The sequence below is a fragment of the Ochlerotatus camptorhynchus genome, unplaced genomic scaffold (assembly GCF_037179485.1).
Source record: "Ochlerotatus camptorhynchus isolate MF236.1 unplaced genomic scaffold, CSIRO-AGI_Acam_v1.1 ptg000404l, whole genome shotgun sequence".
In the NCBI taxonomy this organism is placed as follows: Eukaryota; Metazoa; Arthropoda; class Insecta; order Diptera; family Culicidae; genus Ochlerotatus; species Ochlerotatus camptorhynchus.
The window spans coordinates 2,859,438-2,886,129 of NW_027040890.1; the positions used below are offsets into that span (position 1 = coordinate 2,859,438).

The following is a 26,692-nucleotide window of genomic DNA, read 5'->3' on the forward strand; positions in this document are numbered from 1 at the left end:
GTTGGGAATGCCCCACCAGCGGAAGTGAAGCGGACGAAGAAAAGGAAGAAGAATCAGGGCCAGTCCGATGGTGCGAGTGGCCGTGACACCATGACGAACGTCAGCGACATCGGTGAATTCGGCGGTACCGTCGAGCATGAAAATTCTGCCGTCCCGAGTGCGGCAAAAGTCAAGCTTCCTCCACTGGTGGTGATGAAAGTGCCACTCAACACGCTCATTGGCGATCTTACATCGCTGGGTGTTGCAGCTGAATTCAAGCTGAGCAGGATCGGCACCAAGGTGATGCTGCGTACCAAAGCGGAGTACGAAGCAACCGTGAAGTACCTGAAGGATTCCAGGGCGGAATACTTCACACATGACATCCCCGGTGAGAAGCCCTTCAAGGTAGTCATCAGGGGCTTACCGAACTTCAACCCCAAGTCGATCGAAGAAGAACTTAAGGACCGTTACAAGCTAGCCCCAATCGCAGTCTTCCGGATGACGAGGAGAGACGAAAACGTGAAAACGTACCCGGATTGCCTTTTCCTGGTTCATTTCCAGAAGGGAACGGTGACGCTCAATGCGTTGAAGGCCATCCGCTCCATCAACTTCATCATTGTTCAATGGGAGCCATACCGTGGCGGCCGTCACGACGTCACTCAGTGTCAGCGTTGCCTGAATTTCGGGCATGGCACCCGAAACTGCTACATCAATCCGCGCTGTGGCAAATGCGCCCAAAATCATGTTTCCTCCGAGTGCGTTGTCGACGACTCGGAAACGTGCAAATGCGCCAACTGTGGTGGAGCTCATCAAGGGTCCGACAAACAGTGTCCCAAACGCGAGGATTTCAAGCGGATCCGAAAGCAAGCGTCCACAAGAAGCCAACCAGGACGGAAGAAGGAAAACACTCCGGCATTCAGGGTGGAGGACTTCCCGCCTCTTCGTGGTACGCAACACGGTCAAGCAAATCCACGGGTGCAATCCGGCCCCCGTCAAGAAACGTCTGGTGCCTCAGCTGGACAAAGCTCTCCATCCCCCCCTGGATTCTGGAGACAACCAGAAGCACAAAACGCCAATCCCGATCTCTTCTCTGCGGATGAGCTGATGAAGATTTTCGTCGACATGACCAGCGCTCTTCGTCAGTGCCGCAACAAACCCGAACAGATCCAAGTGCTCGGTAAGTTTATCATTCGGTATGGCGTCTAAACCGTTAACTATAGTCACGTGGAACGCTTGCTCTGTACGAGCCAAAAAGTTCGAGCTTGCTGACTTCCTCCGCAAGCATAGTATCGACGTGGGCCTCCTATCAGAGACCCATCTAAAGTCCGGCGACAGCTTCTGGTTGCCTGACCACAACATTATTCGGCTTGATCGCACCAGCTCCAAAGGGGGTGGTGTTGCGGTCGTCGTCAAGAAAGGAATAAAATACCACACTCTGTCTCATATCCGCACCTCTATCATCGAGGCCCTTGGTGTGGAGGTGGAGTCGTCGACTGGATACGTCCAGTTCATCGCCGTCTACTGCCCTCGACAGTGTGCCGCCAACAGTGGACTAGCGGCTAAATTCAAAAAAGATCTGTCCACCATCACCCGTACCGGTTCCCGCTTCGTAGTTGGAGGAGATCTGAATGCTCGCCATGAGGCCTGGCGGAACTACCAGCAGAACCAGAACGGTCGTCTGCTGTTCGACCACTCACAGCATGGGCTGTACTCCGTTTGGTTTTCGGATGAACCAACATTTATCTCACCGGCTGGCAACCCATCGACGCTAGACCTGTTCCTGACAAATATCGGCTTGTCCAAGCCGGTGGCATTGAACGAACTCAGCTCCGACCACCAACCGGTGGTGGCTGAACTGGGCTGCAACGTGGCTCCTGCTTCAAGCCTGCGCAAGGACTACCATCGCGTAAACTGGGCCCAGTTTGGACGCGTGGTAGACAGGCACATCATCGACAACCCGTCGCTTGACACCGTGGAGGACATCGACCGAGCGTTGGAGGGACTCCACCAAGCCATAACCGTGGCTGACGAGGCGTGCGTCCGACGAGTTCCTGTGAGGGGTAAGTTTATTGCCATTGATTCCCACACCCAATTACTGATTCGCTTGAGAAATGTGCGTAGACGCCAGTTCCAGAGAACCGGAGATCTAGTGAGGAGACGTGAAATGGCCGATCTGAACAAGGAGATTGCTTCCAGAATGGTCTCACTCCAGAACGAAAGTTTCGGGCGGCTTGTCCAGAATCTGGACGACCGCTCCAGACCATTCTGGAAGGTAGCTAAGGTCCTAAAGACGCACCCCAAACCCATTCCTCCACTCAAAGATGAAAATGATGACGATCGGCTCATAATCACCCCTCAGGAGAAAGCAAATGCGATTGGTGAGCATATTGCCAAATCGCACTTGCTTGGCTTCGACATCCAAAGTCCGCTCGAAGTTCAGGTTGAGCAATGCGTACTCAACCTTGATTCCTCCCCTTGTGCCATCCCCCCGGAGGATAGAATCACAGTGGAACAGATTTGCTCAACGCTGAAATGCACCAAAAACATGAAGGCCCCCGGGTTTGACGGAATATTCAACCTAGTATTGAAAAATCTCAGCATGAAGGTTCACTCTCTGCTGGCTGCTGTCTTCAACAGATGCTTGGAACTGCACTACTTTCCAAGTATCTGGAAGACAACGAAAATCATACCTATCCGCAAACCCGGGAAGGACCCAACGCTAGCTTCAAGCTACAGACCAATCAGCCTCCTTTCAGCGCTGAGCAAATTGTTCGAGAAACTCATTCTCAATCGTTTGCTCAAGTTTGTCGAGGAACACAACATTCTCCTACCGGAACAGTTCGGGTTCAGGAAGGGGCACTCCACAAATCATCAGCTAGTACGGGTGATGAATAACATCCGAAGTAACAAGGCTGTATCCAAGTCTACAGCCATGGCATTGTTAGACGTTGAGAAAGCGTTTGATAATGTCTGGCACAATGGGCTTGTATACAAGCTTTGTAACTTCAACTTTCCTTTGCATCTTGTTAAAATCACCCGTAACTACCTTCAGCAAAGGTCGTTCAGGGTATCGTTGAATGGTTGCAATTCAAGCACATTTTCCATCCCAGCAGGTGTTCCGCAAGGAAGTCTGTTGGGCCCTTTGCTATACAGCATCTACACTTCCGACATTCCTCCCTTGGGTAACGGTTGCGTGTTATTTCTGTTCGCAGATGATACTGCTATAACCGTCAAGGGAAGGATGCCTCGTGAAATAACAAACAAGCTTCAACGATGCCTTGACGCCTTTGCTGATTATGCCACCACGTGGAAAATCAAAATCAATGCTTCCAAAACCCAAACAATAATGTTCCTCCATCGGCAATCTCCCAAACTAAAACCAGCTCCCTCTTGTACTGTAATCATGGATGGCACAAGGGTTGAGTGGTCCGCCGAAGTAACCTATCTCGGGATGTTGTTTGACGAAAAGCTCCTATTCCGCTCGCATGTGGAGAAAACCGTAATCAAGTGTTCCACCTTGGTTAGGTCTCTGTATCCGCTGATTTGTCGTAGATCCCGCCTCTCAAGGGTGAACAAACTGGCTGTCTACAAACAAATCATAGCACCTGCGATCCTCTACGCAGCTCCGGTGTGGGAATCATGTGCTCAGACTCACAGGAACAAAATCCAGGTTGCTCAGAACAGAGTGCTTAGGATGATCCTTGATCGTCCCTTTGACACAAGAATTTCAGACCTCCACCAAGAGGCGAACATTCCAAAATTGATGACATTAAGACTAGGTTTATGCAGAAATGCATTACATCAGAACATGCTTTGATAAGCAATTTGTATATAGTAGGTTAGGTGTATATAGTAGTTACAGGTTAATTGTAGTTGTAAATAGTAGTTATAAGTAGTCTCCTTTTTCAAATTCAAAACAAACCAATCCCACCAAGGTGGTCATACTCTAATAACAGGCCTGATAGGACTAGGAACTGTAAATAATAATTAAAAATTTCAAATGTACTAAAGTTGAAAAGACGCATCTGTGTCACTTGATAATCCATACATGTAAACCAAACAAATACAAGAAATAAAGATCATTTGAATTGAAAAAAAAAAAAAAAAATTGCCTGTGCTTATTACCGCTTCGGACGGCGTGGCACTAGGTCTTGCAGCAAGCAGGACCAAGTCAGCGGCTAAAGGTGGATCACGGCGTGTCCACCACAATGAGGAATGAGAATGAAAAAATATGCATGTTATACCCCCTCCCCCTTAACAACAACCTCTCTCCCTCCCCCTTAACAATAACCCGAAAAATACATGGACTGTGACGATCATTTTTTTCCGGGAAATAGATTTTAAGCAAAACACAATTAGGGGAAGTGTCTCTAATGTTGGCCTATGGATCTAAGATTGGGCCCATCGCTAAAAATCTGCTATTTATCAATTTTATCTAGTTGAACGCGTTATTGGGACGTTACCCAACAAACAATCGTCAATTGAAGAAAAGACTTCTTGGCCATTTTATTCAACTGCATGCTTAATAGTACTTGTACTGAAGTAATGAAATTGGGTTGTTAGCGGAATGCTAAATAAAACAGCAAAAGGGTTTATCTTCCATTTAATTCCACTTAATTAATTTTGGTATCCATGACAGATACGTATTTCGACTACAATGTGCAGTCTTCATCAGTGTCATTCCCACTAAAGAACTTATCAAAATCTAACCCCCTTAAGTACTCATCCCCTAGGTAAAAAAGTCAAGATCATAGGTATAAAAATGAAACTACAATGTGTTGAATCGGAACCTACCTAACTAATAAAAACCAAAGATTTAAGTAAGCTAAAGGAGAAAAATCTATACAAATCTCTAATAAGGAAAATCCCCAAAGGCTTGGTAGCCTCAGCCTTGTCACCTGAGCTATCCTAGAATTCATCATATGGGCAATTCAATAATCTATAAAAGCTTGCATGAAATTGAATACCTATCAGCACTCCCGATCGCAACTCTAGCTCCTTCAAGGCCCTGTGGGAATCATTAATTCATTCATCGTTGTTTTAAATGAGACCAATGTTGCCTCTTCACATCTCCAAGTCGAAAGAAAGGATGCTCGGTTATATTTTAAACTAGATCAATGCATTCATTATCGTGAGTCATGTGATCGATGATTACTATTTAAATTAATTATGTTCTACACAAATAAAAAAAAAGGTTGAGCTTGGGATTGAACTCACGACCTTCTAATTGGAAAGCGGAAACGGTAACCACTACTCTACTGATTTCGCCTTGTTGTAAGACTGAATCTAATACGTCGTTTATAAAGCATTTACAAATCATGTAATTACAACATGGACGCATAGTGGTATAAGAGCTATTATGCTGACTGTATTCACCTTTAATCAGCGATATTGTAAAGTAATGCAATGAAATCTAATAAAGGATCTGGAGAACATTTATTAGACGTCTAATAAAGCATGTTATTAAATCAATTGAAAACAGTCGAATTAAAATGTCAATGTATCTACAAATTTCACTTATTCAGTTTGTTATTAGATCGAACTTCTGGCGTTGAATTGGGAAGACATTTAACACTTTTACAGCTTTTAATAAGTAAATTAATCAGATCAGAGCAAACAGTGGAACAATGAGCTTTTTCAGCACATAATTCGACAACTCTTTTTATTCAGCATTGTACACTGTTATACAGCATTTATTCAATATATATGCTTATTTGTGACTTTTAATTGTTTGTTGGGTGGTATAAGAGCTATTTTGCTGAGTGTATTCACATTTATTCAGCAATATTGTAAAGCAATGCAATGAAATTTAATAAAGGAGCTAGAAAACGTTTATAAGACGTTTAATAAAGCGTTTATTCAATCATTTGAAAACAATCGAATAAAAGCGACAATGTATGTGTAAATTACACTTATTCAGTTTGTTATTAGATCAAACTTCTGGTTCTGAATAAGGAAGACAGTCAACGTTTATAAAGCTTTTAATAAGGAAATTAATCATATCAGAGCAAACGGCGGAATAAAAGCGCATCTATCGATCTCAATGAACTTTTTTCAGCACATAATTCGACATCCTGTTTTATTCAGCATTGTACACTGTTATACAGCATTTATTCAATGTGTATGCTTATTTGTGACTTTGAATTGTTTGTTGGGTACTAATGGATATTTTTGGTTGCTATTGAAAATTTAGTCGAATTTGTGTATGGGCCCAAATTAGGAACACTTAGGCCGACATTATCTGCATTTCCCCAATGTACAGACAATTAATTTTTTACATGGAGAGCCAACATTTTCAAAAAAAAACAATTGCATAACAGGAGACATACACTCGATGGATTACAAATAACTGACTGTAAATCATATCTGGTACCTCTATATATGCAATTATCACGGCGTCGACACCACAATGAGGAATGATACTTGGAAAATTATGCATGTTAAACCCCCTCTCCCCCCCCCCCTCTACCAACAACTTATTCACCCCTAACAACAACCCGAAAAAAACACGATCAATTTTTTCCGCGAAATAAATTTTAAGCAAATCCACAATCATTAGTAAAACAAAAGATTTTCCGTTAATTTCTTCCCGCACCAAAACTTTCAAATTTAAGCAAAAAATTACCTAAAAGGCATATTCGATGGTTTATGTTGGAGAATTACACACAGATTAACATCCAAAGTCCAACCTTTTTTACATATTCTGCACAAAAGATACGTTCTGCCCCACCCCATTCATAATAATAAGTTTAAAAGTCGAAAATGTATGCCAAACATAAATTTTGCGTGGCTCTACGTCATACTGCGGTCGTGTCTAGGGCACAACCCTTTAATTTCAACCTGGCAAGCTATTCTATATTCTATATTCTTTTTTGAACATAAGCAGTTCTTTTGAGTTGAACTAATTTCAGAAATTTTCAAATAATAGATCTTCTTCTTTTGCTTTATTATAGAGACTTTCAGCCTTTAGCTGATTCGTCTCTTACTTCAAATAATAGATATTTTTGATTTATAGGAATGCTTCCTTCTTTTAAACATGAACAGTTCATTTGAGTTGTACTGATTGCGTGAATTTTTAAATAATCAATGTTTTACATTTGTAGAAATGTTTCCTTATTTTAAACATGATCAGTTCTTTCAAGTTGTACTGATTTTGCTATCATCTAAATAATCAGTATTTTTCATTTATAGGAATGATTCCTTTTTTTAAATGAGCAGTTCTTTCGAATAGTACTATTTTTGGAATTTGTACATTGATTCATGATAAAAAAATTCGCGAAATGACCTATTATGCGAAATGACATATTCGGTGAAATGTCCTTCGACGAAACCAGAGTTGATAATAGAAGAGTTACACAGACTGAAATCAAAATCTACCTATTGAGCATAGTAGACAAACTAACTCTGTTGTGTGGAAAGTATTGTTATCGAAACTACACTGTACCAAACCAACCTGGTCTATACAAGATGTGAAGATCTAGCCCTGACGTATGTGTTGGTAGAGGGAAAAAATATAAACTATGCACGAGACGACGGTGACGACGCCATAACACTCGAAAGCAAATTTGCGAAATAAGAAGTTAAACAAATCCTGTATTCTTTTGTAAAGTCGCTGGGAAATATCACCTGGCGATTTGTTTTTTTTTTTAACGTAGGACTACGTCTGTGATTTCTATATGGGGGTACACTTTGTGAATACCGAAAATGGAACATGTAACCAAATTATGAAAGATTTTGAACGTTAATAACTCAGATGCCCCTGAACCAATCTCAATAATTTTAATACCAATCGATCATAAATATTTCTACGCATCTGTTGAATTCAAGACTTTATTATTTTTCAAAATTCCACTATTGAAAATTGCACGAATGTGCAACTGTTGCTATGATAGTTAAAATTATCACCGATTGCCTGAGAAAAGCGATTTCCCTAACACAGATTTCAAAGTGGTGAGTGGTGGTGTTCTCCGGTCGTCGGCATTAGCAGCAGCAGCAGCAGTGCTTTCGGCTCGTAGCGTTGAACGTTGTTCTCCAGTATACAACGAAAGATTGTAACGGCGCCGGTGGTGTAGTGGTAAGCGTGATTACCTCTCACCCCAGCAGGCCTGGGTTCAATCCCAGTCGGCGCCGCCGGGATGTTCTGAGGCATAACATCTCTAATCACGCCTTCCTTCGGATGGGAAGTAAAGCCGTTGGTCCCCGGTTCATGAGTTGATGGGTCGATAGGTAGGGTCCAGGTGTGGGAGCTGCCTTCCTGGCACGTCGGTAGCATTGGTGCTCAGCACGGAAAACAAGATCGACGGAAAAAACAAACCAAAAAAAAAACGAAAGATTGTCTACAAGCAGCGAACTGCAGCCCACATGAGCATCCATAGGAGGAAGAAGCCGCACCGCTATTGATCGAAATCAGTAGCTCTTCGTGAGTCGCTGTGGGCCATCTATGTCAAGCGCGTCATACTAAAGAGTATAAACAGAGAGAACCCCACACAAATTCCCATTTCTACACAAAACGCAAGCTCCTGCTGCAGTTAACAAATAATATTTATTATATAAGACCACGTAGTCCTACGTCACCATTGCTTACAACCCCATAGGGCTGTCCCTTGTATTTTTATTATGATAACTCCTTACTTTTTGTTTTCCTTGATTTTTTTGCGTCGATTTTGTTTTCCGTGCTGAGCACCAATGCTACCGACGCCAGGGATGGAGCTCCCACACCTAGACCCTACCTATCGACCCATCAACTCATGAACTGGGGACCAACGCGTGATCAGTGATGTTATGCCTCAGAACATCCCAGCGGCGCCGACTGGGATTGAACCCAGGCCTACTGTGGTGAGAGGTAATCACGCTTACCACTACATCGCGCCGCTAACTCATCACTTGAAAACAGGCAAAGCCTCTCAAACAGGCTGCTTTTTCATGGTATACAGTGTGATAATTTATAATCAATAAATTAGCTCAACATTTAGTGGCAGACCATTCACAAATTTTGGTAACATACATAATTTCCTATGTAAGCGCCGATCGAAACAAACGTTATGACGTCATTACAAAGGTGATTGAGTGAACGAAAGAAACGAATCGTGCGAAGCGGAATACCAAACCGAGATGGTTTTGTCATCCTATCCTTAAATTGTTGTCCTCTGAGTCCTGTATGTTTTACAGCCAATTTTCACATAAATATCATTCTTTATTTGGAGAACAGTGATATGGATGCTAAGGAAAACATCCCATATTCGACAGCATATTGTTAAAAAGCTTGAGCAATACAATAATCAGACGAAGTATTGCAGATATTTTCAAGGTGTAAACAAATACAAAGGTTGCTGTCCTAGACACGACCACAGTATGACGTAGAACTACGCAAAATTGGTGTATGTCGTGCATTTTGACTATTATACTTAATCTTAATTTTTTCAAGTATGTATAGACTCTTCTGACGTTTGTTAAATGCACAAGTATTAGTGCAGAACTCGATGTAAATTATAAGTGTTAGTGCAAGAAAACCTTTGAATTTACCCAAAGTTCTGCATTAATACTTGGACAATTCCAAGGGCAATTCACAAACGTCAGAGAAGTCTATTTCAATGTTTCGGTTATGGTTCAACGTAGGTACGTGTATCTCTTAGCGGAAGTGAATATTCACTGTAATTATTTTTGAGAGGCATTGTGTACTACCGCAAACTACTATATTAGAAATAATCTCAGTGATTATTCACTTCCTCTAAGAGATACATCTACCATTTGAACTTCCCCACGCGTTTCAACTTAACTTACCCCGGTGTTGGGTAATGGATTTTGGTTGGACCTATTTATGTCATTTTCGCACTGCGTCTAAATGCATGCCGTATTTTTTTCTATGAATAGGTAACATTTGGACATGAAAAATGTGTGTTTGGTGAAAAAGTCTACCTTTCTAGTTTCTAATAATACTAAAGAATGAATTGTTCTCATAATAGGATTTTATTGAACGTTTTTATTCAGCAATGAATTTGAAATTTTGGACCTAAAAATGCATCATGGTTGGACCTAGTATATTAAGTATCATTTGTATGCTTCCCAAGTAACATTTCAAGTTTTATAGTGGTTTTAAAGCATGCTACAAGTCTAAATCATGATCTACAGAACCTTAAGAGCCCGCAGGGCCGAGTGGCATAAACCACACACTTTGAAAAAATCACCGACCTCGGAAATTCATTTACCGAATTCTCAACAGCTGAACGGTCGGTAATGTTTTCGGCAATCGAGAACATTACCAAAAAATATGTAAACTGGATCAGCAAAATTACCTGTCAAATTTACCAAACGATCGGTAACGTTTACCGATGCGCATTGCTTGATTTGTAGTCGACTTTACCGGAGAACTGTAATTTTGAGGACGAAATGCATAACGAAAATTACCGAGAGATCTGTAATTCTTTAAAAAGGTAACCGACTCAATTGTAATTTGCTTTAATATTGTTTCAAGGGGGCGGTCACTGCAACCCATGCAAAAATTTGGCTGCAGTCGTAATCAATGTTTTAGTGTTGCAAATTGCTCCACCAATGAACAAAAGCAAGTTTTTGTCGGAAGGATTCGGCGCTACACTGAAAACAGGGAAGCATTGGATGAAGATTCCAAATGCTGTTTTCAGATCGTCGCCAACGGGAATGAAACTTGGACCGACAGAAAAAAAAACAAGCAACAACATGGCCATCTGTAATCGGTATGTATTCAGATAACGGTGTTGCATAACAGCCACCGGCAAACCGACATGACACTTAATTCTGATTTATGCCCGAAAATCGTAAACGGCCAATTTAAATGTGCAGTGATCCGATCTGTCAAAATCATAGGATTTTTTGATCTAGATAAAAATAATTTGTACAGAATAGATCAGACACGAACCAATTCATAACTTTTGCATGCGGGTTCATGGCTTAGCTAAATATTTCCCGCGAAAACGGAGCCAGATGTCAGAAGTGTGCTTTGGTCAGAAATTTTAATGTTTTTGCTATGGTCATACATGTCGGTTTGTCGGTGTAACAGCCTCCATAATTTCTTCTTTTTATTTTTCACAAACACGAACGTTTTCAAAGTCGATCGAAAATCACAATATGGTGGATTTGACGTTTACCTAGACCGTTACTGAACTCAGTAATGGAACGCTTTGTTTACCGAAACATCAGTAAAATATTTCACCGAAGTCAGTGATGAAGCTGATTTACAGACCTGCCGGTAAAAATGTTAACCGTTTTCGCTAAATTAAAACTATTCTGGAGGTACACCGCTGTACTCAATCAAAGCCTCTGCCCAATAGCACTGCGGAAGGTCAGCCTCAAACAACAAACATCGAACCATCTCCACAAGATAGCGGTTGCGACGTTCAGCCACTCCATTCTGCTGTGGGCTGTACCCCGCTGTAAACTGGGCACCAATCCCCTGTCCTTTGTAGAAATACCGCAGCCGCTTCCTAGAGTATTCCCCTCCTTGATCCGATCGCACAATTTTCGGACTGCGGCCGAAGTGGTTCTTCACGTAGGCGACGTACTCTTCCATCTTGTCGGCCACTTCCGACTTCTCCTTCAGAAGATACACCGTACAGTAACGAGAGAAATCATCAATTACCGTCATAAAGTATCGGTATCCGCTCACCGAAGGGACTTCCACCGGGCCACACACATCGGTGTGAACGATATCTAAGTGAGCCACGGTTTGCGATTTGGACTCTTTAGGGAATGGAATATGTTTACTCTTACCTTTTAGGCAGCATTCACAAGGTTGATCGACGACACACGCGACTACCTCAAGTCCATTCAGGTTGCGCTTTTCCAAAATCCTGATGACATTCGGCTCCCGATGGCCAAACCTCCTGTGCCAAACGTGTTTACAATAGGCGTGTTGGCTCTTTGCTACCAAATCAACCTCGTCGGGCCGCTTCAACTGGTACAATCCCTGCTTGAGACCGGCCATCGCTACTGTCACGTCATCTTGCTTGATTTGGCAACCACTGGCGCTAAAAACCACTGTCGTTTGCTTCTGTATGAGCGCTGACACCGAAAGCAAATTCATCACCAGAGTGGGGATGTACAATGCCGAACTTAGCTGCATCTTTCTGCGTTCACCTTTTTCGTCACAGCACTTGATTTCCCCGCAACCTTCGCCTTCCACTTTAGCCACTTTTCCGTTCGCCAGCTTAACGTACTTCACATCGCTAGGGGGCAATTCAACGAAAAAATCTCGGTCCGCAACGGTGTGGCGTTTGTCCATATTGTCACTCCCGGTAACACAGGTCACGAACGCAAACGAAACACTATCTTCTTTTTTTTTTGGTGCGCTGCGGCTGAGCGCTGCTCCGGTTTTCCGCCTCCCGAATGAACTGCCGGCAAAACTTTTGTTTATGTCCCGGCTGCTTGCAGAAATGACAGATGATCTGCTTCTTCTTTCTGCTTTCCTCCTTAACCTTCAACACTGAGCCCTGACGCATGGCAGCTTCGTCCAAAATTTTCCTTTTCACCAGCTTCAACGTAAGGTCGGCTTCTGCTCGGCTCTCGAGGGCAGTTATCAATGCGTCGAACGAGCTCGGAAGACTTCGCAGGATCATTGCGACAGCGAGATTTTCTGCCAACTCCTGCCCAGCGTTAGCCAGCCGTGAAAACAACTCCTCCATGGCAAACACATGCTCCTCCATACTTTCCCCCTCCGAGTAGCGTTTATCGCAAATGCGTTTCAGAAGGGAAACTTTGGAAATTAGGCTGGTTTTCTCGTGGTGATTTTTCAATGCCAACCAGGTTAGTCTTACGGTTCTCACAGCACGAATCAGGCTATGCTGATTATCATTAATCAGGAGCCCGATGGTTAGCTCTCGCCTTTACGTCCCCTGCATCCCAAACAGCAGCTGCTTCGGCATCCGGCTTTACTCCTGGCTCAACATAGCGCCAAAGCTCCTCGCGGATGAGTGCCAGCTCCACTTTAAAACGCCAACTGTGGTAGTTGATGTTGTTTAATTTCTGGATGCTAAAACGGGATCCATCCATTTAGTTGCACTCCGACGACGGCTGCCGCGAGGAACAACAAAAACCGCGACGAAAATTTAACGAATTCAGAAAAAAATGGCGTCACTTATGTATTTTCTTCACGCGCAGGCCCATAACCTGCTGTGATATGCGCAGTACAGAGAAAGGAAACAACGTGTAGTACGGTTGACTAACTAACTCGGAATGAAACTTTATTTCTGCTTGTTGTGGTATACAGCAATAAGTGTATTTGTGTGTGTGAAAGGAAGAGTGTGAAGAGAATATATAAAGCACTGATATAAAAACCGATCCTGTCTTTGTTGTGACTTTGAAATGACAAGAGTCTAACAAGTGGTGAGGTCGTTCTTGAATTTCATGTGTTGCAGGGTGTGAAACTTGATCCTCTTCTTGATGATGACCGCAACACCCCCCCCCCCCCCCCCATCTGGGTGCGATCAAGTCGGATAATGTTGTGATCAGGCAACCAAAAGCTGTCGCTGGATTTGAGATGGGTCTCTCTCACGTCGATACTATGCTTGCGGAGGAAGTCAGCAAGCTCGATTTTTTTGCTCGCACAGAGCAAGCGTTCCAAGTGATGATAGTTAATGCTTTAGACACCATACTGAATGATAAACTTACCGAGCACTTGCATTTGTTCGAGCTTATTGCGGCACTTACGAAGAGCGCTGGTCATGTCGACGAAAATCTTCATCACCTCATCCGCAGAGAACAGATCGGGATTGGCGTTTTGTGCTGTTGGTTGTCTCCAGAATCCAGGGGGGATGGAAAGCTTTGTCCAGCTGAGGCACCAGACGTTTCTTGACGGGGGCCGGATTGCACCCGTGGATTTGCTTGACCGTGGTGCGTAGCACGAAGAGGCGGGAAGTCCTCCACCCTGAATGCCGGAGTGTTTTCCTTCTTTCGTCCTGGTTGGCTTCTTGTGGACGCCTGCTTTTGGATCCGTTTGAAATCCTCGCGTTTGGAGCACTGTTTGTCGGATCCGACTCGTTGACAACGCACTCGGAGGAGACGCATTTGCCACAGCGCGGCTTGATGTAGCAGTTTCGGGTGCCGTGCCCGAAATTCAAGCAAAGCTGACACTGGCTGACGTCGTGGCGGCCGCAACGGTATGCCTCCCATTGAACAATGATGGAGTTGATGGAGCGGATGGTCACCGTTCCCTTCTGGAAATGCACCAGGAAAAGGCAATCCGGGTACGTTTTTACGTTTTCGTCTCTCCTCGTCATCCGGAAGACTGCGATTGGGGCTAGCTTGTAATGGTCCTTGAGTTCTTCTTCGATCGACTTGGGGTCGAAGTTCGGTAAACCACTGATGACTACCTTGAAGGGCTGTGTGAAGTATTCCGCCCTGGAATCCTTCAGATACTTCACGGTTGCTCCATACTCCGCTTTGGTACGCAGCATCACCTTGATGCCGATCCTGCTCAGCTTGAATTCAGCTGCAACACACAGCGATGTGAGATCGCCAATGAGCGTGCTGAGTGGCACTTTCATCACCACCAGTGAAATCACCGAAATCACCGATGTCGCTGACGTTCGTCACGGTGTCGGGGCCACTCGCACCATCGGACTGGCCCTTTTCTTCGTCCACTTCACCTCCGCTGGTGGGGCATTCCCAACATCGGTGGGAAGAGTAGAGGACCTATTTGTGATAGGTACGCACGAGCTACCTTCACCACTGTTCTCCACTTCACACGATGCGACCGGCACTACGACGCGAACAAACGCGCAACTCAAACAACTCGATTGAGCGAGCCAAAGCCGGACTAAACTGCTTGACTACTACCATAGAGGTAACTCTAAGACCAGAAGGTCGCGAAGAAACGGATCAACTTTTTGACTCAGCTCTGGTACTCTCTTCGGTCCCAAGCTAATCGATTCACCCCTCGAAACATAGGAAAATCCAATAACCCCTCATTTTATCTGTCAAACTTTCATAGCAAATCAAAACAAATATTGTGTAGTAGTATAATTTCGACTAGAATGAGGTACGTTAATCGTTTGCTTGGGACCAATAGGCTAGTCAAGTAGTGAGCCAATTTAAAATCGTTAGTTTCGTATTGATTGTTGCTACTACTCAGATGGTACCATGAATATGTACATCAACTGAGATCCTCGTGAATGTTGTATCAGTAAGTGAATCGATCGACGAATGCTTCAGAGACTGTACGCCTCTTGTTACACACTGAATCAGATCAAAAACCAAGAAAACGATTCGTACTTGTGATGATATTTAAAAGTTGCTGTAACCGGATCATTATTTATTCTTGTAGCTTGAATCTTTTGACAGAGTCTTATTCCTTTATATATCGCTGATTAAATTCGTCCAGGATTGGCATCTACTACAAGGACACCTACAGAGCACATCAAAATTGCTTCCGAATTCCAACCCATCGGCATTTCTCACTGATAAAGTCAGGCATAACTAGTGTTCACTAAATAACTCAATTAAATACTAAAGCCACAGACAAACAGACATAGCCCATTGAATATTTCTCACTGTAAAACATCGTCGCTAATACATTACCGCCATCTGTTGAGTACACTTTGGTGGGCACTACGCTGAACAGATGGCGGTAGTGTATAAACGTCAAACGCAAGAGAATTGACTATACGCGCCACAGGTGGCGGTACTACAAACTACGATACTTTTAAATTGACTGTTAAATTCTGGTTCGATGAACAACTTGCGAGTGTTATGTCTGTTTGTATGTGCTAAAGCATTACCTGAATCTATTGGTATTATGGCTATTTGGCATAAAACAGTGAACTGACATGTTTATTGACTCCTTTAGAGATCATATCAATGGTATTTTCAACTTATTCGAAACCTTCATCCCATGCATTCTTTTGTTAGAAAAGTTTGTTGATTTAACATCAACACTACCTTTCGTAATCAAACGTCAAATTTGCGCTCGTGTCTTGGCTACAACCTCCTCAAGATTTCTTTCCAAATGAATGAGACGACACGGGTAGGTACTCTTATATCTTGTTTTACTTTACAGACTCTTGTAGTACGAGTTAACAAAAGAAAAACTGTTGCTACACATTTTAGCCTTTTCTGCAATTCTGACTGTTTCTGATTGACATAAATTAGTTTAGTTTATCTTTTCCTAACTCAATTCGTACCGTATAAAATGTGTAACTAAGTATCACTGTTCGTTCCGACAGCTAGCCGGGATCCACCGTCTCTGCCTGCACTGCTGCGCTTCCTATTGAATCAAATTGGATAAATTTAGGCGAAGAGAAAATGCCGAACACTACTACAAACGGTACTGCAAGCAACCAGAATGGTTCTAAACAAAACCTCAAGACCTACTCACCAGCAGCAATCAGTCACACACATTGTCTCGCGCTTTCGCATTCACTCGGTTATCCGTTTTAAGAATTATCAAACCTGTTGCAACTTTTAGAATGTCTCTCCTAATAGGTATGTGTGTTAGTGTTCACGGTTTCTATGTTTAGTTCATATCACTAGTGCGTAATAGTAAGCCCTAGGCGAGAAAGGTTTCTCGTTTACACACAAAGAATTTTGGTGCAACAGAAAAACGGTTGTAAAAATAGGTTTTAGGACAGATAAAAATTAGGGTTAAATTTTCATTTTTCTCACTAGTAGGTTGGGTTGATTGAGGGATCAATACAAAAAAAAAGGATGCAAATTTTAAACGGATGTTGTAGATAAAGAGAAGATTATCTGAACTGTTCCAAAAATATGGAAATCGAGGTTTACATCCCTTTGTCGGTTTTGTTGTGCCATTTTTTTCCTATTTACAGTTCATCCTTGAGCAGCGTGTACCGCTTATTCGACGGTCCCAGATTCTTGAAGGTCGACTCCGGTGGCGAGGTACCTCTCTTCGTGTCCCCATTTATCATCACCACTTCGATCGTGTTGTCGTCGTTCCGGTCCGGGCCGTAATGGAATTCGCTGTTGAGGAGATAACCGTGTAAATGGGCAATGCTGTTCAGAATGGAAGTTCGATGGCTTACCGATGGAGTTTTCCGCTGTAGAGATCACTCAGAAACTGCTTCAGCTTGCCTGGAGCGTACATATCCTTGAAGCTGGGGAACAGGTACATATGCCGGAAAGAGTCAATCGCTATCAGCGGCAGGTCCGATTGGCTTTTGCCAAGATGATGCAGCGGGTGAGCAAACCGCTTTCCATCGGCCGTCAGGAAATTGATGTTTTCTGGAATGGGGTTTAGAATTGTTAGTTGATGAAAGTTTGAAAATACCGTCGTGGCGGGCTTCTGCGGACACTTTTCTGGTGTAAGCGAACTTGAACGTGTTCGTATGATATCAATAAAATAGTTAATAATAGCATATGGTATACATCTTGCTAGATCCAAGTTATCCGCATCCCTCAGGGCCCGAGGAAAACAACCTATGCGGCCCGTTAGAGACATCTTGGCGAACCGAGATCTCGACTATTGCAATTTAATTTATGTGTTTTTAAAACGGATAGATCTGAGGATTTAGTAGTTAGTGTCATCTTGTGTTCCCCCAAGTTGTTAGCTGCCCATCGGTGTACCCCCATGTTTGTCTTTTTCATCAGTTGGTCGCTTAGTTCGAGATCAAGAGCATATTGCTCTCCAAACCTTGTGTTCTCAATCCCTTCCCTGCCATCCATTTGTTACAATTTGTTACCCCTAACCTCGAGATAGCCGCGAGTAATCGGCCCCCGCTTTACTAACGTTAGTTTTAAGAAATTTTGTAATCTGAACAGTGAATATCGGCTCCGCAAAGCTACGGCAAATGAGCCTGGAAAAATAAAGGCATTATAAAAAAAAAATATGGTGTAAATCCAATACGAATATGTTTTAGGAAAGGTACACCACTCGTTGGTACACTTTTTCGGTTTATTCTGGGATGGTTTAATTAAAGTCATTCAAATCCCGCAAGTCCCTGAAAGTCCTCAATTGGTTATGGGCACCACACAGAAGGACCTCGCTCGCGAAATACCGCAGTTTAAAGTAAACGCCGGTGAATATGAGAATTGATTCTGTGTCAGGCTATTCTTGGAAGCGACAGGAGTCTCAGAAGTGCTAACGGAATAGTAACCAAGTTTTTGGAAAAGGACCGCTAAGCAAAAGCGCTGTTGGTAAGCTGCCTGGCTGACGACTGTCTAGAGGTCGTCCGGGAGAAGACAATGACGAAGCTTTGGAGGCAACATACGCTAAGAAATCGGGAACAAGCCAAAATCCGGAAGCAGATGGCGCGGCTGCGCAGAAGGAAGCGATATGAGAAACCACTTCTTGGAGTTTGATGAACTGGTGAGGAATTTGAAGACGGCTAGTGCTACCCTGTTTGAGGCAGATCTGGTGTCGCAGCTCTTCTAAAAGTTGCCGGATTCATATGATCCGCTTGTGACGGCCCTGGAAAATGATTTAACGTTGAATCTCGTCAAGCAACGGCTACTGGTAGAGGATTCAAAGCGGAACGGACCGCCAGGTAGATTTTGTGGAATCAAAACCAGCAGCGTTTGCAGGACAAAGGCAGCAGGAGTTCATCGGAAAGTGCCATGGATGCGGTAAACGTAAGCAAATCAAATGCGAAGCGAATTTCGTTAAGAAGAACTCGGTGAGTTTTATGGCAGATATTGGACGATGCGGACAGAAGCAGGCTGGAAAAATCCTATTTAAGCTGGATTCAGGCTGTAGTGATTACCTGGTAAGTTCGTATACTCGGCCAGCGATCCCTATGAAATCAACGGTGTCAATGTCACGAACGAGTTGTTTGTACCGGAACTGCGAGAGAATCTCATGTCAGTCAGGATAATGATGACAGCCAGTATCGAAGTTATATTCTCTGGAGACACAGCAATTTTGAAGAAAGAAGAAAATCACCTAAGAGGAAACCTTTTCGAAATAGAGCTGTTTGCCGAGGACCGTTATATGGAAACCGGAAAGCTGTGGCATCGACGCGACAGACGGAAGCGATGGCCCAACAAGGTGAGCTGAAAGGAATGAAAAACTACAAGGGACAGCCCTATGGGGTTGTACGCAATGGTGACGAAGGACTACGTGGTCTTATATAATAAATCTTATTTGTTAACTGCAGCAGAAGCTTGCGTTTTGTGTAGGAATAGGAATTTGAGCGGGGTTCTCTCTGTTTATACTCTTTTGTATGACGCGCTTGACATAGATGGCCCACAGCGGCTCACGAAGAGCTACTGATTCCGATCAATAGCGGTGTTCCTCCTTCTATGGATGCTCATGTGGGCTGCAGCTCGCTGCTTGCAGGCAGTCTTTCGTTGTGTACTGGAGAACAATGTCAACGCTGCTGCTGATGCCGACAACCGGACAACACCACACACGGTGATTGGTACTGAATTCGATCAGCGGTTGTGGGCTGCCTTGATAGCTAGTTGCTTGCGGGGAGCCTTTCGTTGTGTACTAGAGAACACCACCACTTACCACGCGGTTATTGAATAAAACCGTATGGTGAGACCGGATGGAACTCAGCTTTCAATTTCAATTCAAATCTGTGTTAGGGAAATCGCTTTTTGCAGGCAATCGGTGATAATTTTAATTATCATAGCAACAGTTGCACATTCGTGCAATTTTCAATAGTAAAATTTAAAAAAATATGGTCAAGGTGATACTCTAAGGAAGCCTTAGCGTGAAACTTCAAAGGCACAAATGTCAGCTTCCACAAAACATAAAAATTTGAAATTGCTACACCTTGTTTGCTGTGCTACTGCAAACAGAGAGTACCAATTTCATAATTGTATATTTTGTAGAAGCAGACATTTGTGCCTTTGAAGTTTCACGCTTAGGCTCCCTTAGAGTATCACCTTAAATTTAACAGATGCGTAGAAATATTTCTGATCGAATGGTGTTAAAATTATTGAAAATGGTCCAGGGGAAGTTGAGTTATTAACGTTCAAAATCTTTCATAATTTTGTTACATGTTCCATTTTCGGTTTTCACTAAGTGTATCCCCATATAGAAATCACAGACGTAGTCCTAAGGCACCGAAGATTGGCGTCTGTGAATCATGTGTTCAAGGTAAGCAATGTCGTCAGTCTTTCAGCGGTACAAGGAACCGCGCAACTCGTCCTCTTGAGAGAATCCATTCGGACGTCTGTGACCCCATCGATCCACCAGTTTGGGATGGGTCTCTATATTTGTCAGCTTTATCGATGACTACAGTCACTTCGGGATGATTTATCTGCTGAAGAGGAAGTCGGAGGTTTTCTAACGGCGACAGCAATGATCGGTAATCGGTAATGATCGACGCAACCAAATGGCGTGGCGGAAAGGTTCAACTGAACCTTAGTAGGGAAGATCCGTTCAGCACTCATCGACTCAATGGTACCGAAGAATCTGTAGTCTGACGCGGCACTAGCGTGTGTGCATCTTCTAAATCGCAGCCCTACATCAACCTTGCCAACCGGTGTCTCTCCAGCAGAAGTGTGGCTCAACTCCAAGCCGAATTTGGACAAGCTACGGATATTCGGCGGCAAATGTTTTGCGTGGATACCAACGCAGTACCGCAAGAAGCTGGATCCGAAAGGTCAAAAAGTAGGACATAAATGCGAGGAAGATAACGATTGCAAGGGATGTGAAGTTTGGCTCATTTCCACATGCTGATGAAGGGAGGGTGAAGTCCAACATTGAAGCAAAAGTACCGCTGTTAGTCAGGTTTTCTTTCGAGCAAGTGGGGGAAATCGAAGCTCAACCCGAAAACGGCGATGAAGTGTGACCTAAAGATGAAGACGATGATGAGGATGTCCCTGCTCCTACTGATGAGATCGATGCTCTTTAGAGTAAACCAGAACTGGATGAAACAGTCGACGACGCGCTCCCTCTACAAACAGAAAGACGGGAAGCACTGTCAAGGCACAGCAGACGAGAGCACAGGTTACCTGGTATAAGTTCGACAGTGAGCATGCATAAGGGCGTATACGCGATGATCGATTCTCTTCATCGATTTTCTCTTTGCATTGCTACAGCTAAGCGATACAATTTTCTAGAATTTGTTCGATGCAGTGCTGCAACAGGTTGTATTGGCTATCAAAAGCTGTGCACCGAGGAACGTTAATCCAAGCGAGTTATTAACAAAAGAGAAAATCGGCGAAGAGAATCCATCATCGCGTTTACGCCCTTATGCATGCTCACTGTCGAGTTGTTCGATTACTTTACAGGATCCACTAGATGTTTGATGAAATCGGAAATCAACCTGATCGGGATCCATGAAGGAAAACAAACGAGTTGTCCAACAGTAGTTAAGCCGTTGAAGTCGAAATGGATTTTCCGGATGAAGGAGGACGCAAATGGCCAACCAGTGCGATGCAAAGCCCGACTAGTGGTGAGCTTGAGCTTGATTGACCGCCCACGGTTGCTACTCTGTTACTGCCAGATCAGCTGTAATTACACAGAGACCCAATAGATGATGCTTGGGACTAGCAATCATCCTCAATGTGTAAAAACTGGTGATCTTAAATTAGGCAATACCAGCGCCGGCCGCGCCCGAACACAGGTCAAGAAAGGAATGGGAAGGATTGTGTTGACATGACACTCGCTTTGATGGAAACCGAGAACACCTCTGCACTTCCACGAGGAATCACTGGGATGTTGGATAAGAGGGTTGGGTTTGCAGCAGGGTTCGTTTTGGTAAACGATAAGCTGAATTGATGTCCTAACGATCATATAACGCGAAGGAGCTTGGGATTAAACCCACGGTCTTCTGCTCAGTAAGCAAAAACGTTTGCCACTAGGCAGACGAGCACCTTTTTAATCACCGAGTTGCTGTTATTACCATGTAGTCATATTAACAAATAAAACGATTGACGAATCTTGATGTGGATGGGCCTGAGATTAGACTCATGATGTTCTGCTCAGTAAGCAAAAACGGTTGCTCTAAGGCCACCGAGCACCTCATATCACATAATACCGTTGCTCAAATTTGTGTATCCATTCAAACCCGGAACCAACGACAACAACGAGTTTCGTAAAATACACGATACACAAGTGATTTTACCATAAATCTCTTTGATATGTAAGGACCTGGGACCGCGTTTTTCTGCTCAGTAAGCAGGCCACTGTAACCGACGATTTTTCAAATCCGAAAACTAAAAACTACGAAAAAGTACTTAGGCCTTCATTAAGTTCCACTTTCACGCGACGTTCAATGAAAGGGTCCTATCCAGGATTACATCTGAAAAATCCAAATCTGGCCAACGCCCACCTAAACCTGTTCTAATCCACCTGAAATAACTAACGAATGGAAGACTTTGACTACCCAGCCATGCAATAGTCCCATTCCGTGCCTTATGGCAACTTGATGATTCTATTGCGCTCATCTTTTGGCACCACCCAGGGGAGACTTGGTCCTGTACCTAATGCTTAACTTATCTCCATTTCACTCAGCTACTCGCAATTTCTTGTGATATAGTGGGCGGATAATATTATTATATGAGACAAATCAATGCAGACGTCTTTCCAAATTTGGCAGATCGACAGGTAATCGGTGAGTTACCACGATAGTTGCTATTCAACATCTCGACAACGTCCCATCGTCAACGCCTGCTATGAGAATTTCCCATTGCAGACGCCAACGAAATGACGTCATCGAGCTATCGATCAACTACCCTGGTTATCGCCTGGTACCTTATAGCACGATGCTGGAGAAAAAAATAAAAATGAAGAAAAAGAAAAAACCAAAAAAAATATGAAGAACGACGGCAATACGCCAGACAGTGAAAACGGAGGAGCAAACGTGTTCGCAAGGAGTGGGATATTGCAGAGATCACCAGTGTCGAACCTGGGGGTCACTGCAAATTCCAGCAGCAGCAGTAAGTTTCAAGAAGAGCAGCCAGGCGTTGGGCTAAGCCAGATATTCACACCAATATCCAGTAGTAGCAAATCCCAAGAACTGCAGCTCGGGAGAACCAAAATGACGGAGGTCAGGAGGAAGATCGATGATCTCTATGTGTTCGTGAAGAATAAAAACAACGTACACAAAGAGATCAAGCAACTTGTGACCGGTATCAAATCCGGCATAACAGTGGCAGATCGGGAATGTCAAGAGTGGAGAAAAAGGGCCGAAAATGCCGAAAAGGCTCTGCTGGAGGCCAAGGAGAGCATAAGACTGGCTCAAGCACATGAGACTCCGAAGGGACCCACAAATCCACGTCCTGAAAAGAGAGATAGGGACACGCCAGGAGATGAGGAGGAGCCCAAAAAACGCAGGGACGACGAGGAAGGCATCAAGGAGATGGGAGAAAATGGTGCGTGGCGTAAAGTCGAGAACCAGAAGGAGAGGAAGAAAAAACAGAAGGAAGATGAAGTGAGGAAGAAGGAAGAGGAAGCGAGGAGGAAGGAAGAAGAAGCGAGGAAGAAGGAAGAGAAGAAGAAGGAAGACAGGAAGAATAAGGAGAAGCCTAGGCCTCGTAGGGAGAGAAGCAAGGGTGACGCTCTGGTTGTTGAGGCGAAGGACAAAACGTCCTACGCAGCACTCCTCCGGAAAGTGAGAGACGATCCGGAGTTGAAACAACTAGGCGAGAATGTGGTGAAAACCAGGCGAACCCAGAAAGGCGAGATGCTATTCGAGCTGAAAAGGGACCCTACGGTTAAGAGCTCAGCTTTTAAGGAGCTCGTCGAAAAATCTCTTGGCGAGACGGCGAACGTAAGAGCCTTATCCCAGGAGTCAGTGGTCGAGTGCAGGGATCTGGACGAGATCACAACAGAAGACGAGTTGAAAAGTGCGCTGAAGGTGCAATGCAACCTGGGAGACGTACCGATGGCAATTCGGTTGAGAAAGGCGTATGGTGGCACGCAGACGGCGTTGATACGACTTTCTTCGGACGCAGCTAACGAGCTGCTGAAGACTGGCCGAATCAAGGTTGGGTGGTCAGTGTGCCCGTTGAAAGCTATTCCTCGGGTATCTAAGAAAATGGAGAGATGCTACAAATGCATGGGCTTCGGTCACCAGGCGAGACACTGCAAAGGCCCTGACAGATCTGATCTGTGCAGGAAATGCGGAGAGAAGAGGCACGTTGCAAAAGACTGTACAAAGCAACCGAGGTGCATGCTCTGCAAAAAGGAGGACGGAAATGGCCATGTGACGGGAAGTTTCAGGTGCCCTGAGTTCAAGAAGGCGATGGTGGGCCAGCAATAATGAAGGTAACCCAAATAAATCTCAATCATTGTAACACAGCACAGCAACTGTTGTGGCAGTCAACAACGGAAACAAAGTGCGACGTTGCAATCATTGCAGAGCCATACCGAGTCCCTCTCGATAATGGTAACTGGGTGGCGGATAGAGCAGGAATGGCGGCCATACAAGTCATGGGCAGGTATCCCATACAACAAGTGGTGGCAAGCTCATATGAAGGTTTCGTGATCGCCAAAATCAATGGAATCTTTGTATGTAGTTGCTACGCACCCCCGAGATGGACAATTGAGCAGTTCCACCAGATGCTAGATGGGCTCACCGAAGAGCTCATTGGACGGAGACCAGTCGTCATCGCAGGAGACTTCAATGCTTGGGCAGTGGATTGGGGGAGCAGATGTACCAACGCAAGAGGGTATAGCCTGCTGGAAGCTCTGGCAAAGTTGAACGTCAGTCTGGCCAACGAAGGAACCATCAGCACCTTCCGCAAAGATGGTAGGGAATCCATTATCGACGTTACTTTCTGCAGTACGTCGCTAATGGCAAATATGAACTGGACAGTGTGCGAGGAGTACACCCATAGTGACCATCAGGCGATCCGGTACAGTATCGGCGAACGAACACCGGTGGAAAAGCGGAGGACGAAAGTAAGCGAGCGGAAGTGGAAGACGAAGGCATTCAATAAGGATCTCTTCATCGAAGCTCTAAGGGTAGACAACAGCGTCCCGGGCCTAAGCGCGAATGAGTTGACCGAATTATTAGCAAGGGCATGTGACACAACTATGCCGAGAAAACTGGAGCCAACGAACAGGCGGCGTCCAGCCTACTGGTGGAACGAGGAAATTAGCACCCTCCGTGCTACTTGTCTTCTAGCCAGAAGGCGTGCTCAGAGAGCAAGAACAGAAGCAGACAGAGAGGAGCGCAGGGTGGTGTTCCGAGAGGCCAGGGCTGCACTGAAACGAAAGATAAAGCTGAGCAAGTCAAATAGTTTCAAGGAGTTGTGCCGCGATGCCGATGCCAACCCCTGGGGCAACGCATACCGAGTTGCGATGGCGAAGATCAGAGGCCCAACGATGCCGGTTGAAATGTGTCACAACAAGCTGAAAGTCATCGTGGAGGGACTTTTCCCACAGCATGACCCAACGAACTGGCCACCTACACCATATGGCGAGGTAGATGAAGACAACGTTGAACAAGTCTCCAACGAGGAACTCATAGCAGCAGCGAAAGGGTTGAAAGCGAATAAAGCTCCCGGCCCGGATGGAATTCCCAACGTGGCGTTGAAGGCGGCGATCCAGACGTTCCCGGACATGTTCAGGATGGTGCTGCAGAAATGTCTGGACGATGGTCAGTTCCCTGATAGGTGGAAGGTACAAAAGCTTGTGCTGTTGCCGAAGCCCGGAAAACCGCCGGGGGATCCTGCATCGTATAGGCCAATATGCTTGCTGGATACTGTAGGAAAGCTCTTAGAGAGGATCATCCTCAACAGGCTGACGAAATGCACGGAGAGTGAACACGGATTGTCGGAGAGACAGTTTGGATTCCGGAAAGGGAGATCGACGGTGGATGCAATTCGGACAGTGATTGACAGAGCCGAGAAAGCTTCCAAACAGAAGCGGAGAGGAAATCGATACTGCGCCGTGATTACGATCGATGTCAAGAATGCATTCAATAGCGCCAGCTGGGAGGCCATCGCCAAGGCGCTCCATAGAATGAGGGTTCCAGGCTACCTCTGCAGGATTCTAAGTAGTTATTTCCAGAACCGGGTCCTTGTCTACGTGACAGACACGGGGCAGAAATCGCTTAGAATCACGGCGGGGGTTCCCCAAGGCTCCATTCTAGGTCCCACGCTGTGGAACGGAATGTACAATGGCGTGCTGACGCTCAAGCTGCCCAAAGGAGTTGAGATCGTTGGCTTTGCGGACGATGTCGTCTTGACGGTAACCGGTGAGACGCTGGAAGAAGTGGAAATGTTGGCGGCTGAGGCGATAGATACGATTGGTAACTGGATGCAAGGAGCGAAGCTGCAGATAGCCCACCACAAAACAGAAGTGATGTTGGTCAGTAACTGCAAAGCAGTGCAGCGGGCAGAGATTACCGTTGGAGAGCACACCATTGCTTCGAAGCGCATGCTTAAGTATCTGGGAGTGATGATCGACGACCGGCTAAACTTTAATAGCCACATCGAATATGCTTGCGAGAAGGCGACGAAGGTCATCAACGCAATAGCCAGAATCATGCCGAACAATTCTGGTCCAAGCAGCAGCAAGAGACGTCTTCTGGCTAGTGTTTCCTCATCAATACTAAGGTACGGAGGTCCAGCCTGGATTGAAGCGCTGAAAACGAAGCAGAACCAAAGGAAATTGAGCAGTACGTTCCGGCTCATGGCCATGCGAATCGTGAGTGCGTACAGAACCATTTCGATGGAGGCAGTATGCGTTATCGCCGGTATGATCCCAATCGGCATCACCTTGGCGGAGGACTACGAGTGCTATATGACGAGAGAAACCAGAGGAGTACGAAAAATGGTGAGAACGGAGTCGATGGCTAAGTGGCAGCAGGAGTGGGATGCAGCAGAG

The 26,692-nt window shown here is 44.7% G+C and overlaps 1 protein-coding gene across 1 annotated transcript in view; it reads right to left on the reverse strand.

The window, feature by feature from the left end:
- Positions 1-16,074: 16,074 nt before the first annotated feature.
- The window catches only part of ERp44 (Endoplasmic reticulum protein 44), a 32,280-nt gene continuing 21,662 nt past the window's right edge, over positions 16,075-26,692 (reverse strand). Inside the window, exons 6-7 of the mRNA XM_065233581.1 lie at positions 16,986-17,184; positions 16,075-16,923 (exon numbers count right to left, since the gene is read on the reverse strand). Of these exons, the coding sequence (XP_065089653.1) occupies positions 16,767-16,923; positions 16,986-17,184 (356 nt within the window). The 3' untranslated portion in view covers positions 16,075-16,766. The remainder of the gene's footprint in view (positions 16,924-16,985; positions 17,185-26,692) is intronic.